Genomic DNA, 18,063 nt, shown 5'->3' with positions numbered 1-18,063 from the left:
CTGATAAATTCATTTCCCATAGAAGAAAAATACCTTCCGCCTTAGTCACTGATACTTCTAAGTTCTGTGTTAAGCACCTGAGGGTGAGGAGTGTGGGCTCTTTTATTTTGGGTTCACATTTAACATGCAGCTGCTGCAAAGGCATTTTAAGAACACGGAGGTGACTGAAAATAAACTCCTGCCAGCAGGTTACCCGACATCCTATTCACCCTCTGCTGAAGTGGAGTTCCCAGCCCCTGCTCCGCAGCCTGCCTTCCAAGCTTGAAATAAAACAACAATGCCACTTCAACTGGAGGTTGAAGACTGTTTTCAATGACTTCCTGGTCATGCTTCTGAGACCGGGATGCGCATTACCTTAGGGAGATGCAAAGTCAAGCTAAAATGTGCAGGCTGGCATGGCTTTGCCAGTTTGATGCTGACTGAGAAACATGGCCTGTGGCTATGAAATGAAGAAAATGATTTTTCCCTCATCCCTTGGACTGCACAGGCAGCTGATAATAGGCAGTTGGCCCCAGTCATCTGGCCCTCGACCTCGATTTTATATATTTGCAAGGAGGGGCAGAGAGAGAGAGTGAGCAGAGGCTTTCAACCTGTGCTGTGGACAGTGAGGAGGGCCCAGCAGTAGCTTGGCTGATGGGCAGACCTGACAGGGAAAAGGACTCTGCAGGAGGCTCCCCAAGTATGAGCCACTTGGACTCCAGCCCTGGCAGGCTGCTCTGTGCTGGGGCAAGTCTGGGAAGAAAGGCGCACAGCTAAGCGCCTGCAACTGACCACTGACCTCCAGCTTCCATGTTTGCATTTCAAAGCCATCAGAGAAATGTAATTTACTTTGAAGGCAAGGTTATATTTGAAGCAGACTGGCCTCTCAACAAAGGGACAATGACCACTGCCTGCCTGATAAGCATCCTCCCAGGAGAGAGACTATCGGCCAGGGAGTGCGGGGCAGAGTGGTAGGTAAGTCAAGTTTTTCTGCATGGGAGCAGACTGGCCTCTCAACAAAGGGACAATGACCACTGCCTGCCTGATAAGCATCCTCCCAGGAGACAGACTATCTGCCAGGGAGTGCGGGGCAGAGTGGTAGGTAAGTAAAGTTTTTCTGCATGGGAAAGCCTTTGAAGAGTATAGAGGCCTCTCCTAATCTAAATCACCGCAAGAGTTTTGAAGTACTCTATCAAACTGAAGCAAAGCTCTTTGCCACAGAATTGACTTGGTTTGAGGAGTTGCAGGGACTGAAATTGTTTCAGTTTCCAACTTCCTTAACTGAAAAGCATCAATTTGATGACCATATTTTCTGAATACAAACATCTGGATTTAACATAGGCTTGTCCCCTGAAATACAAGGGGATATTATCACGATCTAGAGATGACCATAAATCTAGTAGGAAGGGTAGGAAAAGTGGAAGATACCTTTGATTTGGGGGATTTTTGCTTTCTCCCCATAAACTAAAGCAAATCAACTCTTCTTAGGGGCTCTGCCAGCAATATTGAGGCTAGAGGACGAGAGGAGAGAGAGCACAACATGAAATAGAAAATTCCACCATCTCCATTCAAACATCAGCCTGGAGGTAGGAAAATGAATTAGGTGGTTGGTCGTTTTTCTCCCAAAGCCAGGATCCAATGACTCTGGGCTTAAGGTGATGGAATTGAAAGTTCCGGAGGCTGTCTGGTGCTTTGGCTAAAATTCCTAGCATAAGGAACCTTTTTGGGTGAGGAAGATGACTCTCATTCCGGGTACGGGAGAACAAATCTACTTTGTCTTTTGTTTACCAATCCGATCCTCCATTGTGGATAAAGCAGTGCTATCCAGGAGCAGCAGAGCTCGTCCAGGGGAGATGGGCAGGGCCAACCTCCCAGTACCCAAGGAGGGCCTTGAAGTTTCCCATTTCACTGAGCTTGAAAAATCACCAACCACTCCAGTCTCCCTGGGTCATGCGCAGGCTGGGGATGATTGTAAAACAGATACAGCTCTGACTCACCTACAGTGGAATAACTAAAAGTGACTTTTCATATATGGTACAGTCAGAATGAGTACCTAAAGACCAGGTGCAGTGGCTCACGCCTGTAATCCCAGCACTTTGGGAGGCCGAGGCAGGCGATCACTTGAGGTCAGGAGTTCCAGACCAGCCTGTCCAGCATGGTGAAACCCCATCTCTACTAAAAATATAAAAATTAGCCTGGCGTGGTGGCACATGTCTGTGGTCTCAGTTACTTGGGAGGCTGAGGCATGAGAATTGCTTGAACCCAGGAGGTGGAGGTTGCAGTGAGCCAAGACTCCAGCCTGGGTGGCAGAGCCAGATTCTGTCTCCAAAAAAAAAAAAAAAAAAAAAAAAAAAAGGAGAAAAAAAGCCCCTAGAGAGTGAAAGGAGCTTCTGGGAATCACGTCCAGTCCTCTCCAGGCACCGCCTTGATCACCACGAGCCAGCATTCTACTTTCTGGTCAGTAAATGGGTCCTTATCCCCCTCCTTTATTTCCTTTATGTTGCTTCAGTTATTGTTGGTACCTCAAAATCAAGTGGGTCAATGGAAGGAGAGTAAAAACTGAAATCTGCTCCATTCCACATGCTCTTAATGGCTGGGAGGAAGAAGCTAAAACAGATGCCTGGAAGAAGGTTTTAAACTAAACCATGGACTCCTGAGCCAGAACATGAATTCTTCACTGGCCGGTGCAGGCCTCGGAGCACCCGCACCACAGTCCCCTATTCTGGGGGTGGTTTGGACTGTGGGTGTCATCAGCACAAATGGGCTACGTGTCCTAAGATGACTTCCAAGATTAGATGCAGCCTGCCCACGGAGTAAATCCTTCAGGGCACTGATGGAGAACAAAAATCGAATGGGGACCAAAAACTGTAGAAAAAGTACCATCAAGGCTACAGAGAAAGAAATACAAATATAGTTTTCATTTAGAGAATTTAATGGAATTTAATGGTAAATTCCACTTACCCAGTTTATAAGAACTGTAAGAATAAGAAATTACTAAATGAGAGGAAGTACTAAATACAGGACTAAAAGATTTAAGAGGATGGAAGAGAAAAGAAGGGAAGCATCAAAAAACACAAATCATAATGGAAAGGACCCAGTGCAGGCCACTGTACAGTGAGAGACCAGAGAGAGGTGACTTGTCCCCACTGACAAATGGAGCACAGCTGGGTCAAGAGCCCAGGACTCTGTACTCAGGAGGATGCACTGTGCACTCTGTTGTCACTGCTTCTCTGGAGGGAGGCCAGAGAGGCTGAGAAAAGTGTAAACACACAGAGGAGGTTAGAGGAGGGGATGAAGATGGCAGAGAAGAGAGGAGGAAGCAGAGACTGAGAAAACTTGGGAGAGGAAGCCAGGAGGAGAGCAGTGAGATATGAATGAGTTATCAACTCCTTCATTCACAACATTAGCCTTTCAAGAGGAGTAACTCTAAACAGACTATTTTCTAACTCACTTGGTTTGAAGCACAGCAAGTTACTGCTGCCTTTTCAATTGTTCAACTGCTAATTCTTTAAAAAAATTATTTCAAGATACATTATCACATTATTAACCATAGTCAGCATGTTGTACAATAGATCTCTTGAACTATTCCTCCTAATTTAACTGAAATTTTGTTGCTTTAATTCTTAAATCTCAAAGGGGTCGCCTCCTACAGCTCACTGAAATGTGGGTTTCTGGCAAAAGCAATTATACCTGCAGGCTGGAAGACAGCAAGTGAAGAACCACACATTCTCCATTTCTCAGCCCAGGAAGTCAAGGACACGTGACTACCTGGTCAGTTCTAAGCCAAATATTGCTAAAAACTGTTGCAGGGAGGAGTCTTGTGGGTTGACCAACTGGCCACAGGCGTCTGGCTTTTAGCAGTCTACATTTGCTACTAATCATGATTAGTCAATACTTTTCTAAACCAGTGCATGTTGACAAGTTTTCTGCAATGTTATTGACTTCTCAAAGAGGACTTCGTGCTGATTCAACCCAGCTGTGTTCTATAAGTTCATCAAACATTTGTTTAGTGTGATAACCTCTGACCAGCTTTCAAGACACTTTATTCTTCTTGGCTTCATGAGCTAAGCTACTGTGGTTGAAGGTGTGTTCTACTTAAGTGAGAAACCGACTGATTGGAATGTACCACTCCACAGTCTCATATAAATCACAACATTCTTCCCAAGCAGTGGTCTGGAAAGCTACTGTGACCTGGTAGAGCTATGATGCCATCAGCAGGGAGCTCTCCATGGATGGAGAGAAAGGCATCATTTCATCCTTTTATTTCCCCAAAGCGCTGGCTTTTGTCTCACACCTACCATGCTTATCAGAATGATAAATTAATAAGCAATGCTGGGAGGGACGGCCTGACGAACCAAACCCCCTTCCCCTGGACTTCGCCCACTTTAGATGCCTGACTCTACAGCGCTGCATTTGCCTGCCAGAGGCAAGACTGGCAGCCTGGGATGTGCCAAGCACTTGGCTCTCAATTGCAAAACATAACAGTATAGGAGGGAATTTGTGAGTTAGCTGATTTGCAAACACTACAGCAAGTCGCCATGTAAACATTTGTCTTGTGTCTCTCAGGTTTTTCCATTTCTCTCAGGCAGCTACCTGGATGCCACCCTGACAGCATCAAAACGTGCTGCTCCTCAAGTTACCAGTGAATCCCTGTTCACACTGAAATAAACCCAGCTTCTTTCAGACCATTAAAAAAGAAACCTGAAAGCCCCCCACAAAACAAAACAAAAACCCAACCAAAAAAACCTTCATGAAGCAGTCATCACAGAGCACATTAGTAATTATGGTAGGAGAGCCTCCAGTGTTGCTCACAATCAATGTTAGGCCAGCAGGTGTGTGCCCAAGTGTCCATGAACATGTCACTTGGAGGGAGCCATCGCCCAGGGAACCTGAATGAAAAAGGAGCTGCAGCTACACTCACATGGGTTGGCTGAGACTGTCCCATCACAAGTACATCCCGACTTTAAATAAAAGTTACTTGGGCATGTGAATACATTCTATACCCCCAACTCCAAATGCCAGTTTACTGAATCATCACACAAGCAAGCATTTACTGGGTCTGACCAAACGTACGTGGTGAGTAACCATTTGAACTCTTCACTGTAAGCCTAAAAGTTAGTTCTTCTGTTTGCCCCCTTTTCACAGTTGAAGAAGTGTTGGGTGACTTGGCTGAATTCCACAGCAGAGCCAGAATCTGAACACAGATTAAGGATACAGATTCTGTCTTCTTTTGCTAAATTTACTTGCTTGGTAATAAAATAAAAATCCTACATGACAAAAGACACTTAAAGGATATCACAGAGCACTGGTATTCCTATGTCCCCAGAGAACCTTCCCATTTCGCTTTAGTATGACTACTTATTTCCAACTCACTCAACTCCAGGGTTGAAGCACCAATCACGGTAAATAAAAAAAAAAAAAAAAAAAAGGGAGAGTTATAATCAGGAAGTTTTGAAAAATTGGAAAGAGGAAAAAACAACTAATGGTTGAATTATTTTCTTTGAACTGTTTTGTAGTATTGCAGGGTCAGAAGGTCCTAACCAAGGTTATCTAATCTAGTTCTTGCCCCAGGCAGGATGACTTAAGTCATCCCAAAGAAAGGAAGGTTCACACAATTTGTAAAGATCTTCCTGAATTCTACCTACCTGAGAGGCAAGTTATAAGCATCACTTGCCTGTCAGAGGCTCCACGAAATGCTCTGGAGCCTTTGAGAGGAAAGGTACAGCACAAATGCAAATTATTAACAATATAAATCAGCTCAGTTTCCGTAAGCATAGCCACCTAACCCAGCCGAAGGAATGCATGAGGAGCTACAATGCCAGTCTTCGTCAGAAAATATATTTATTATTGATAGTGAGTGAAGTAAAGATGTGAGTATTCACTATAGAGGTTATATCAGCCAAGGTTGCCTTCATATTGATAAAAATACCATATCTCACTTGTAATCATAAACATTATTCCAGTAGAAGAGGTACATTTTCTCTCCTTTTTGTCTTCTTGCCTGTATAATCACCATAATAAGTTAAAATGAAACAGCTCTTATATAATCAAAGGAGAAAAGAAAGAGAGAGAAACCCAACATGCCACAGCCTCGACAACTCCACCCAGCACTGCGGCCTCCAGATCTGTTTTCTGGCTCTCTCCAACCAGCACTGCTGCCCCCAGATCCATGTTTTCTGGCCCTCTCCTCACCCCACTCCAATTAATTTAGCCCCCCACCCCATCCTACTTTGTTAGGGTGGAGGTTCACCACATGATGGGGCTTGCTCAGAAGAGAAACATTTTATGGTCAGTGGAAGTTGAATAGAAAGTACCAAATGGTGGAGAGGGCTGTCCTTCTCTTTTAATCATCATAAGAGGGTTTACTAATACTGAAGCGCGTCCTTTAATGACTGATTCCTGATCAAGGTTTTGGCCCTTCAAACTGCTGCTGTTCAAAATGTGAAATGATTCTGCTGAGTCCATTCTTGGTGTCTCTCTTTAGTGGTCTTCTCATTAGTGGTCTTCTCTTCAAATGGGTTATTTTCTTACTAGGAAAAAAAATGTTCCATCTCTGGAATTAACGTTGATGGTGTTTTGCTCGTTCTGAAAGTTTTTATCCTCCCTTCTCAAGCATGCTCTGAAAGACAAACAGAAAGCGTAAGTTTTACCACCAGGAGCGGGCAAAAAATAAATGGCACTAACTATTTAGTATGATTTTTTCAAATTTCAATAGATATTGTTTTTCAAATATCTAACTTTAAAAACACAGAAAACAAGACATATGCTTCCTGTTCTCAAAATATTGCTCCTTTAATCAACACCATCGCTTTATCATGTATGATCTTTAAATGACCCTTCTCACCACCATATGGGTTGAAAACCCCAACAAGGCTGGGCACGGTAGATTACGCATGTGATCCCAGCACTTTGGGAGGCCAAGTAGGGGGGCAGATCACTTGAGCCCAGGAGCTTGAAATCAGCCTGGGCAACACAGTGAAACTCTTATCTCTACCAATAACAAAAACATTAGCTGGGCATGGTGGTGGGTGCCTGTAGTCTGTTACTCGAGAGGCTGAGGTGGGAGGATCCCTTGAGCCTGGGAGGCAGAGGGTGCAGTGAGCCATGATCATGCCACTGCACTCCAACCTGGGCAACAGAGTAAGACTCTGTTTCTAATAGAAAGCAAAAGTGCTCCTGGTAGGGGCATTTGGAAATGTTGGGAGCATAGCTGACGGATGCAGTGACTGGGGGAAAGCTATGGCCAAGGCAGTGCGGGGATCAAACCCCAACTCCAAAGGCTCTGAGAGAGAATCTCTTCATTAGACAAACACAAGATTCCTTCCCGGAGAGGGAGAACACAGATGTTCATGTGCTCATGAGGCTGGACAGAGCTACACAGATTAGTACCTATTCCCAGATTGCAGAAACGGACCCTGCATTCTATTTAGTTATTTATTTGGGGGAATTTGGGGGATGCGGATGTAGACAGGAAGAATTCTTAACTCTCAGATGAAAACTCTATACTCAGCTGAAATGGGGGTATACTGCCTCCATTTTTAGAGGTCTTTAAGAAGAAAAAAGTGTTACTTTCCCCTCTAGTTTTGCAACCACCCAGAGAGGCAAGGTGAGGCCGAGGTTGCCTCCAGTTCATTCATTCCCACCTGCCTCCCGCCAGCACTCACCCTTCCAGCCATCCACACACCTAGCTCTCCACTGAGCTCCTACCAGGTACCACTGCACTCAGTTCAGTGCACTGGGGAAACCACTACACACACCGGTGGAACATTCAGCAATAATAAAAAGTAATAATTTGCTTTTATTTATTTGCTAACTACATGCTAAAATTTATTTTATTGTATAAACAGCATAACATTTAATAGGAACAAAATAGTATCTCGTAGAAAGTAAGTTTTTCCTTCCTTGTTTCCCAGTTTCTGTGTCCCCTTCCAGAGACGGTCACAGTTCACAAGAGGAATGGTTCTGCCTGGTACAGAGGGCACGCCTGTAGCTGAAGCGAGCAGGGAAGGCTTCTCCAAAGACCTTCCACCATGGAGAGAATCCAGGGGGAGGACTGGCGTGGGACTGGGAGGAATGAGGGGAGAAAGCAATGGCCAGGATTCAGGGAGAAAACAAGTCCAGCACACACGGAATCCTGAGGGGTGAGGCCTAGCTGGAAGAAAGAGTACATGTGCAGGACTGACCAAGAGAAAGGGTGGAAAGGGCCCAGGACGGACGCCAGGCTGAGACATCTCCTGCTAGCCACAGAAAACCTTGAGGAATGCTTTTACATAGGAGAATGGCATTTAGGAATGTTAACCTGACATCCTCGGCATGATGGATCCAACAGAGGAGAGTCTGCAGGGAGGAAGGCCAAGGAGGAGGCAGATTAGAAACCAGACAAAGGCGGAAACAAGAGCTAGAGCCACATGGGAAGAAAAAGGGAAATGGTGACACCCAAGGTATGGGAGGCTCCTCGGTGACAAGGACAAGTGATGGGGTCACCAAGAGAAACAGGGAAGCCAGTGGGATCCTGAGAAGGAGGAGGATGACTTAAATTTTGGGTTTGTCAGACAATTTTGGGTGAGACATCCAAAATGGCAATGTCTAGAAGGAAGTTGCAGGCCTTCTGAGGTCAAAGGTCTCTAGACACAACAATTTAGGGTCAAAAATTTAAAAATGATTGAAATTAAGGGGACAGAATAGAAAGAGTAGAAGTCAAACAAGACGGTGTATTGGGCTACAGGAGCAAAGGGTGGATAGATTATCCTAAAGTGTCCATCATTATAGGTTTCTAAGAAGCCTATGTCTATAGGGCACAAAATAAGATATAAAGGCAGGCAAACTTAGACATAACACACAGAGTGGTCAGAGAAACAATGATTAGGTCACACAGAAAGTAAATTTAAAAAGCTAGATGCATTTAGAGAAAACAGGAAAAACCAAGTAGGTACAGTGGAAGATTCTGCTCAGCAGAGTTGTCCTGTAAGAACTCACACTGGAATATGAGGCACGAGCCCCATGTTCGTTGGGAAAATAACACACTGAGCAGCCACCATGTAAGAGACACCACCTGGCAGGGTCACAGCATCACAGCATCTCAGCTATGCTCGCCTGCTTGTGAACTGATCTGTGTGAGTCTCTCCAAGTACATGGATGGTAAGTTCTCTGAATTCCAGGTATATAGACAACCTCACTACATCATGCTTTCTTAAATACAAAATGGAAGCCATTATAAAGCGGATCTATACTGAGCCTATCTAAAGGAATTCAGTTACTGGAGAGAGTGATCTCTTTATAAATGATGGCACTGGGCCATTTGCATTTGGGGGGGGTTATAGGTTCACTGCTTTCTTCAACACACTGATGGGAGCTTGGAGCTGTCATCTGCCTGGTCAAGATTACATAGCTGTGCCCCTCTCTACAATTTTGGGCTTAGGGTTATAAGGATAACCACATGACATTGCACCTCTTTTCAAATATTGCAAAATAATCTGCAGCTGCCACAACTTAATGAAGCAATAGTTAGAGTGTTATCGCGAGTCTAGAGATTGTTTTTACTATTCTCCCTGCAACCTCAACCAAATATAGATGGGTAATTTTTCAACCAAATCATATCATGCTAAGAATGTTAGGCTATCTTTCAGAAAGAGGGACAAGATGGGACCTGGCTGGTCTGAGGATGAGCAGGCCAGTCTCACATAAAGACACTAAATAACATTTTAATAACCCCTTTAACCACATTCACAAAATACCCAGTTACATGTATTAAAATTCTAATCCTCAAAGACAGCACAGTGGTTCAGTTCAGCTGATTTGTGGTGACTCTTTGAAGACACATGGGACCACCACAGAAAAGCACCAGGGCTGATCTATAAACATTTTGTCAAACCGCATTCACTTGCTACCAAAGGGTGGCAGAGGTGGTACAAAACCACCTCAATTCTATCTGAGGAATTAACAAACACAATGGCAGGCTGGATTTTTAAAAAAGATGAATTCATCTGTCAAACATTCTGGGTTATTATTATATTCCAGCTATGCAACAAAACCTGCTCCAACCCAGACCCCAGGGCTTTTGGCTGGAGGGATCTGAAGGTCTGGTGGGGTCTGTGTTATTCAGCTTTCACCTTATAGGTTCTTCTACTTTCTCTATTGGTTCTGTAAGTAGCTGCTGTTGGGCTGAATTTCAACGCTGCATAAATTTAACACTGCATAAATTAACATAGGAAATTCCCTAAAGAATGAGGGAGAAGCTTTGCAAGTTATAAAAAATTGCTTCCTTCATTTAAGGAACTGCTAACACTTAATCTTAATGTGGGGAAAGAGATTCCTTGCTTTTGCTCATCATTCACGTATTTGGGCCTGCAGAAACTCCTTTTATAAACAGCTGGGTAAATCACCAAAAGAAGAGAGTGGTTCAGGCAAGAACACTGCTCTTTTCCCACATCTTTTTCTCATTCAAGCCACTGAGGAACAACCGGAGCTCACAAATAAGAACAGTGCCCTTGGAGACCTGAGATTGCATGTCATTTCCGCTTATTAAAACCTTCCTAACCATCCTAACCACTTGCCTCAAATATTTTTGTTACGCAATAATCTCATCAACTGATTTTTGAATCATGGCTTTCTTGGAGGGGTTGACTATCATAGCAGCATGCCAGCTACTGGCTGTGTTGATAATTTAAGAGAAATGATGGCAACCCTGGGTTGCTAACCAATCATCACGAAGAGAAAAGTGGTTTGTTTTTTAAGATACCACTCAGGGTGCTTGTCTCTGGATGAGCTTACCCAGCGCCTCACCAAGACTTCAGGCCTCATAAAGCTGGGTAGAGAAGCAGGAAGGTTTACCTAACCAAGGAAAAATGACACTGGAGATGTGTCCTGGCGCAGACCTGGTCTCAAGATATGAGTTTCACTAAGGAGGGTCAGGAAAAGTGGGGAGTGGGAGACACTAGAGCTTTGAAGGAAAAAGACAGAATGAGAAGACTGTGCATGAGACAGGAAGGAAAAGTCATCTATAAATTGAATTTATGGGAAGCAAAAAGCGAGTTTTGCTTGTGCACCAAGTACTGTTCTTCACTACCTGGAAATCTGATTAGTTCACTTATTTTGTTTTCAATATGTGTCTGTTCCCTGCAGCAAGAGCTGTTTGTTCTTTGTTCCCCCTGCTTTGGAGGAATTACAAGTTAACTTTTTTCTGCCTGGATCTTGCTTTATATCTTCTATGACAAATGCTCTGTATAATATTCAAATTAAGTTACAAGTAATTAACTGTTTATACAGCTAGCTGCAATAACAGACAAAACACTAACGTACTGCAGTTCTAACTCTTGAAGGACGAGCACGAGAAAAGAAATACCTAGAGAAATGAAAATCTATTACCATGGTTGTATTTCTTCTATTAAACTCAGATTTAAAAAAAGAGAAAATGTCACAAAGCAACGATTACTCTCGGAAAGTGGTTTAGAAAAGGATTCCTATGATGGAACAGGCTGGGGTAAGAAATTTAAAGTTTGGAATTTTGTTTGCTTTGATCTGACTCTAAATTCAAAGGGCTGCCCTACCAAAAGATGGGAAATCTATTATGAAATACCCACGCATCAGTCACCCTGTGTACCAGCATCCCAGCTGGGCAATTAATAAATGTCATCAGGTGATGATGATAAAGCAGCTTTCGAACACAATAAAAACATGCTCCTGGAGGGCTTCCCAGAAAGTTAACCTTCTTGATTATCTTCGTGCTCTCTGAAAGTGGCCACTGTGTACATCGGGGGGACCCAGGCAGGGTGACTGGGAGCAGCAGAACCAAGGGAGGGTCTGGTCATAGCTGTGAGCTGGTCAGGGGACTGGGGTCACCTACCGTTTCAATGGAAGCAAGGGAAGAGGGGAAGAAGATCTCTTTTCAAGGCTTCCATCCTCTTCCCATGTCATCTTCCAATTTGCTCCTAAGGCTAAAGATTCATTCCTAGGGTTGGTCTGATGAGACCTCTGCCAGGTAGCTTTGACCTGTAGGGAGTCACAGCTCCCCATCTCCCAAAAGATGGAAAACAAGGACTTGGCAGGACCTCTGAGAGGTCAAAGACCTTCAGTGCAATTTGGGCCAATGGCTCTAAGAGCAATCGTTTTCAAACTTTGGGTACAGAGTCTTCTGGAAAATTTGGTCAGAGTTCAGATGCCCAGGCCTCACCCCAGACCTTCTGAATCAGAATCGCCAGGGATGGGGATTGGGTGGGTACATTTTAAAAAACCCCTCAGGGGATTCTGATGCTCACCCACATGTGAGATCTGACATGACAGGAAAAATACCCCGGTTTTGAATTTAAGAGTGGGTTGTTTGGTCTGGGTTCTGCCCTTCTATAGATCATTTAAATTCTCTGGAAGCTAGTTTTTGCACATGAAAAAATGAGGCTGGGTTACATGATCTCTAGGCTCCTTTTAGCTCCAACAGCCTATAAGTCTATTAAATCATTTGCATCTAATGGAGAGTTCATCTGAAAACAATGATAACATACAGCTTGCTCTGGCAATAGGTTTTTCTTTCAAGAACCTTGATTTTTAAGCAAAAGCTACTACTATGTTTTCAGGACCCCTTCATACTCAAAATATGTCACAGACTTAGGAGCACTGAATCCTGGTCTAATATAAATACAGTTCACAGGGGAGATGAAATGCATTGTCCTTCAGAAGGCGGACAGAAATTGTGCCAGGGCAAATTCCTCCATATGCACTGATCTTGAGGCTTTGACTTAGGAAGCCAACCAAATACTGGAGATGTTAATGATATTTTAGAAACGAGACAACGGGGTCCACTAGCCTTAAGTTGGAGAGCTGTCATATTAGGATCTAGCTCATTTACTGGGTCCTGACCCCGTATTCCTCACTGAGGCCAGGTTCCTTTCTGATCTCTCCAAAGAGATCAGCAGGAAGCATGTAGGTCTGAGGTGGGGTAGTCTCATTTACAAGACGTCCTTATTGTGAGCTGAGCTACCTGTTTGCGTGGCTACTGCCCCACTGCCTGCTTACTGACTGAACTTCTGCTATGGTCTGGGGGACCCCTGATGGACTCATCATCTAACTTCAGGTCCCACACTGACCTCTGTCCCTTGGGCATCTCCTGGGGTTGGTCCTTGCTTCTGGTCCCAGTTTGCCCTTGGTTGACAGGCTCCAGGTTCCTGGCTTCCTGCTCTGTTTTCAGAATCCCTCACTTCTGAAAGTGGTACTTCACAGGATGAAAGGCATCACAATCCAGGGGAGGCTTACGACTGGCTGGAGGGAGCCTGCATTTTCTAATGGCCTTTATTAGCCGGCAGGCTACATTCTGCCAGCCAGCGCAGAGACAGCTGTTTTTCACTTCACTGACTTTGGAGAAACTGTGAAACTGTTTCTATTCCCTCCCAGTTCTTTCTGCCACCTTGGCTTCCCCAGGGCTGTCAGGAATGTGAACCTCAAAGAAAGATGTAGCAGTGGGAGGCCAGGCGGCAGCAGACCCATCAGAAATGCAAGTGTTCTTCCCAAGTGAACGTTAAAGATGGACAGCAAGATTTAAGAGGCGAAGGCACAAATACTGGAGGTCTCAAAAGGAGACGTGTTGCTTGTACCACATGAGCCATGTCTCTTCATCTGAGTGCGCCTATGAACAGGCATGCTTATGCACACCACCTTTTGCTCTCTATACATGAAGGTAGAATCAGACCTAGAATAACAGAGCTAGATGGCCCTCATGAATCGCCTGGTTCAAACCTTCAATTTATCAAAGCAACTGAAGTTCAACTCACCATAATTAGATTAGGATGGCAGCAACAGCATTTCCTATAAACCCCACCCTCCCAGTGAACATAGAATGTGCCATAAGGGTCCAGCCAGCTTCTGCACTTTTCTGTCAATAGCAGCAGGGCTGGGAAAAAGCTGAAATGCTTAGACTAGCGACTCCCAATGTAGTCCAATTCTGCAAGTAAATAGCAGAGAAGTGGTATGTCCCAGGGAATGGTCCCAGAGGTAATGCAGGTCTTACAGCAAACCCTTTCGACACCCTTCCCCTTTTTCAAAAAACAGAAGTTGGGCACATTTTGGTCTACCCGTGAGCAAATACGATTGGCTTCTCATTCCCACTCCTTTCCATTTCTCCTGTAAGGTAGGTGTAGTAAGATAGAATGGGAACCTGGCATCAAAGGTAAGAAGAGGTAATCCAATCTTGCCGAGCTTGAGAAAGTTATGAGGCTAAGCAGATACGAGACATAAAAGACACAGAAGTATGTTCAATCGATGTGCTCCTTCATTTGTAAATGCTGTATCTCATATAGCCAGCCAGCCGGTAGCTTTTAAGTCTTAGAAGTAATAATTAGAGCTATTTAATATCTCTTTACACTCAGGAAGAGCACATAACTTAATACACAAGAAATAATAGTCTAAATGTCTCATGTCAACCCATGAGAAATTGTTGAAGAACAGCTGAAGAAACACGGATGTGAGTAAGTGGATAAATAAGCAGAGAGGAAGACTAAGGCTAAGGAATATCTGGAAATTTTCCCATCAGTAAAACCTATTAGTCTCTAGAACAATGCCCCAGGGAACCCGTGAAAGGCCAATCTTATGAGTTATTTACAAGTAGAGTGGACTTAGCCATTGGAATTATTCCATGGGGAAAACCCTTGCACTGTCTGAGATATGGGCAACACAGCCTAATGGCTTGTTATCATGTGCAGTATTTTCCATGTTTAGCATGTCCAGCTTGTTGTCTGGATTTAACAGGAAATATAACAAGGAAATATAAGAAGTTGGCCTATGAGGAACTGCTAAAACAGGCAGTAGGGACCATGTATCTTGCTGGAGTCTCTTCAAACAACAGGGGCACAGCTGGGGTCACGAGGTTAGACTAAATTCACAAGGAGCAAAAGGACAACCTGGTATTGGAGGGAAAGTAACTGCTTGTGAAACACTGACAGAAGCTCCTTCTGGCCACTGTGGCATGATCTTAAAATGGGCCAGTGCCAAGTTGCCCCTTTCATCACGGGCTTCATCAACCCACTCCCCACGTGTGACCTTCAGACTCTGTCCCCCGCTTGTTAGATCTTTCATGTTCTGTGTCCTCCCTTTATTGCTTCCGCTCTTACTTTCCCTCACTGACTTATTTCTGTATTAGTGGATGATGGATGGATGCCCCTTCACAAACTTACCCACTCAAAAACCAAACACCACTTACGTATTTTGAAATTTTTTGTTTTTATGGCAAGGTACATCTTGGTCTAGCTGTAATTTACTATTGTGACTTCCCTGAGTTTCAATGCTCTCAACTGGAAAATGGTGAAAATAAAACCATCTCTATTTACATCTCAGGTTGTCATAAGAAAACAAGTAAAAGAACGGATGTGAAATGACCCTGCACTCCTAACTACTGCAGAAATGTAAGGCAGTGCAGCTTCTTGGTTCTTGTCCATTTCAATGTTGCCCATCTTATGAAAAAAGGTTTGACGGCTTCTATCTTTTTAATACTAACTTGTATTATACACCTCCTAATAACTGAATACAAGAGCCATGACAACAATAGATACTCCAAACATACTAGCTGAAAATAACAGACTGGAGAGTGAGGGGGGAGAAAGAGGGTCTCTTTTGAAATCATTAATAATAATTTGATGCTTTTGGCTGACCTGTTTAGTAAATTTCCGCACAATAATGCAACTGAGGAAAGAAGGGGAAAAATAAGATTTACTGAATACTTTATATAAAGGTAATCCTCACAACATTACCCCAATTTACAGATGAGAAAACTCAAGCCCAAGGTCACAGAGCTAGTAAAAGGACAGGGTACAAACTCAGGTCTGCCAGATTCAAACTCGCTATCGCGCCATGTGGCGTATTTGATTTTGTCATAAGTTAACTTTGCTTTATCCTATAAATATATACCATTGATGTCACAGGACTATGTGTAGATAATCCAACACAACCCAGACAGGCAGGATGGGGTCAGCACTCCCAATGCCCCTGCAGCTGTCACTGTGGTAATGTTACAAATCACATGGTACAAACAGGCACGTATGTTAGAGACTAGCATTGAAACATATACTTTGTCACAGCCACACTTTTCCACTGGCCACCACCTCAATAAGGCACTATTATCAAGTTAGAAAAATCCATGAATCAACCTACAAGTCCCAAGTCCTTCAGTTTGTATTCATATCGAAGGCGGGGATTTATCAAGAGCATATCAGAAGCTGTTTTTGACAAATAAAATGTACTAACTTAACATTAGCAACATTACCTCTACCAAAGACCTTTAAAGAAAAGGATTCCTGGCATGCTACTAAGAGTTATGCTACAAGCAAGAAACAGAAAAAAGTTGCCAGCCACTAGGTTTTTAAGGACAACACAGGCTTTTAATAAATATTGATTATACTTTTTTCCACCAATGTTACTGTTATTTTCCAGCTATCCAGACAATACTAACCCTCCCATCGGATATTTGTAGAGTATAAAAATTTTACACCAAGTGGTATTATTATAACTACAGCAAATTAGACTGCAGAAAGGCATGCTGTGTAACTCAAACACTAGATTTACTTGGGTTAGAAGGTCAAATCTATGGAGTTTGTCAGCAGAAGGAATCAAGGTTTCCAACAATTTCCGCCTCTCAGAACAACCTATATCCAACTGTTAAATTGGTTAAATGATAGGCAATTATGTGACCTGCCAGAATTGATAATTTGCTTCAGGGTTTATCATTAGCTTTCTAAAGTACATAAATTAGAGAAAATGCACGTCCTGTGAACATCGTATTATTCTGATATGAAGGGTCAAGAGAAGAATATGGCTATGGTCTATAAAAGCAGTGGAAATTCTTTTTTAAATGCTATCTCTGGTTTCCCTTTCCCTGTCCAATTAAGTGGACTCTGTCAAACTGGTGGAAGGGTTGGACAGTGACTGAACGGTGGAGTTTTTTTTTTTTAACCTGGCCGTCTGCCTGACTACCTGCTGCTTATGGGCCCAAAGGGCCAGCTCTTAATCTGTATCCTCTTCACTGGCTCTAAATATTGGCCTCAAAGTATGAGGAATGACCTTGAGAACATTATTATTAGAAGACAAAAGTTCAGGGCAAGTGGTGAAAAGTATAATCTTGGTAGAATCCTTTTTTTCTGCAAGTAAATGAGTTGAACACAAGGAAGATATGGGCTCTTTGACAATGATCGGACAGAAGTTATGCCCTAATTAACTCATTACAGTAATTCTTGATGATGATGACTAGGGCTTAGAAAGCCTTTTCACACACAGTGGCCCACTTAGTCCTTACCACTGCCCCAGGTCATCCAGTTTTCGATTTGCCCAGTGCCCCCACTGGCCTGCTGGCACACCTACCTGTTTGGCATGATTGACACAGTGCATATACTGGGTGGCCAGAGAGGAGCATTTGAGGGTCTGGTGGGTGTTCTCACGGTAACACTGAAGAATTTTGGCTTGCAGATCAGCACAGACTGGATGAGACTCATATCGCCTGAAAACAAACACAGGGACCGCTGAGACCAATGGTCTTCATTCAGAATAACAATCAAGGTTAAAGAACACATAAAACGTACAGTAAGACGCAGAGGTTGCAAATGTAGAAAAAAGTTTAAGAGAAAGAATTTTCCTTAAACTTTAAAGATAGCTAAATTTTTCCCATGATAAAAATAACAAAGGGTAAATAAATTCTAAGAAATGAGTTCCATTAACTGACACTGCTGTGAGTTAGTCTGGACAATATAACCGTCCCTTCCAAACCAAAACCGTATCAAACATGCCAGAAACTTGGAAGCCCTAAGTTCTCTCTTCCATTCCCATATCCACTTGGCCACAAAGCTGGGGATCCCTGCAGCCTGGTCCTCTTGCTCCACATCACTGTCGTTCCGTTGCTTCCAAGTGAGACGCATCCTGGACTCAATAAATGACCTCCCAGCTGGTCTCTCAGCTTTGATACCCTCTTCGCCTGCCCGTACACACCTTCCAGAGGGTTCTTTCCAATAGAAAATCGAAGACAGTCTCTTTCCGCAGCACTTTCTACACAAAATACAAGGCCAGCTGGCTAGTCCTTCCTGAGCAGGTTCCTGCCTACCCTGTTGCCTTCACCCCCCA

General features: G+C 43.6%; 1 protein-coding gene across 2 annotated transcripts in view; it reads right to left on the bottom strand.

Moving 5' to 3' along the window:
* Positions 1 to 5,795: 5,795 nt before the first annotated feature.
* CHCHD3 (coiled-coil-helix-coiled-coil-helix domain containing 3) overlaps positions 5,796 to 18,063 on the bottom strand; it is a 302,441-nt gene continuing 290,173 nt past the window's right edge. Inside the window, exons 7-8 of one of the 2 annotated variants that reach the window (XM_030932908.1) lie at positions 17,311 to 17,446; positions 5,796 to 6,598 (exon numbers count right to left, since the gene is read on the bottom strand). In XM_030932908.1, coding sequence (XP_030788768.1) covers positions 6,575 to 6,598; positions 17,311 to 17,446 — 160 coding nt within the window. In that variant the 3' untranslated portion in view covers positions 5,796 to 6,574. The remainder of the gene's footprint in view (positions 6,599 to 17,310; positions 17,447 to 18,063) is intronic. The other variant, XR_004058031.1, reaches the window with a different exon arrangement.

The sequence above is a fragment of the Rhinopithecus roxellana genome, chromosome 6 (assembly GCF_007565055.1).
Source record: "Rhinopithecus roxellana isolate Shanxi Qingling chromosome 6, ASM756505v1, whole genome shotgun sequence".
Classification (NCBI taxonomy): Eukaryota; Metazoa; Chordata; class Mammalia; order Primates; family Cercopithecidae; genus Rhinopithecus; species Rhinopithecus roxellana.
The sequence above is the reverse complement of the archived record's forward strand: the minus strand, read 5'-3'. Positions and strand labels throughout refer to the sequence as shown.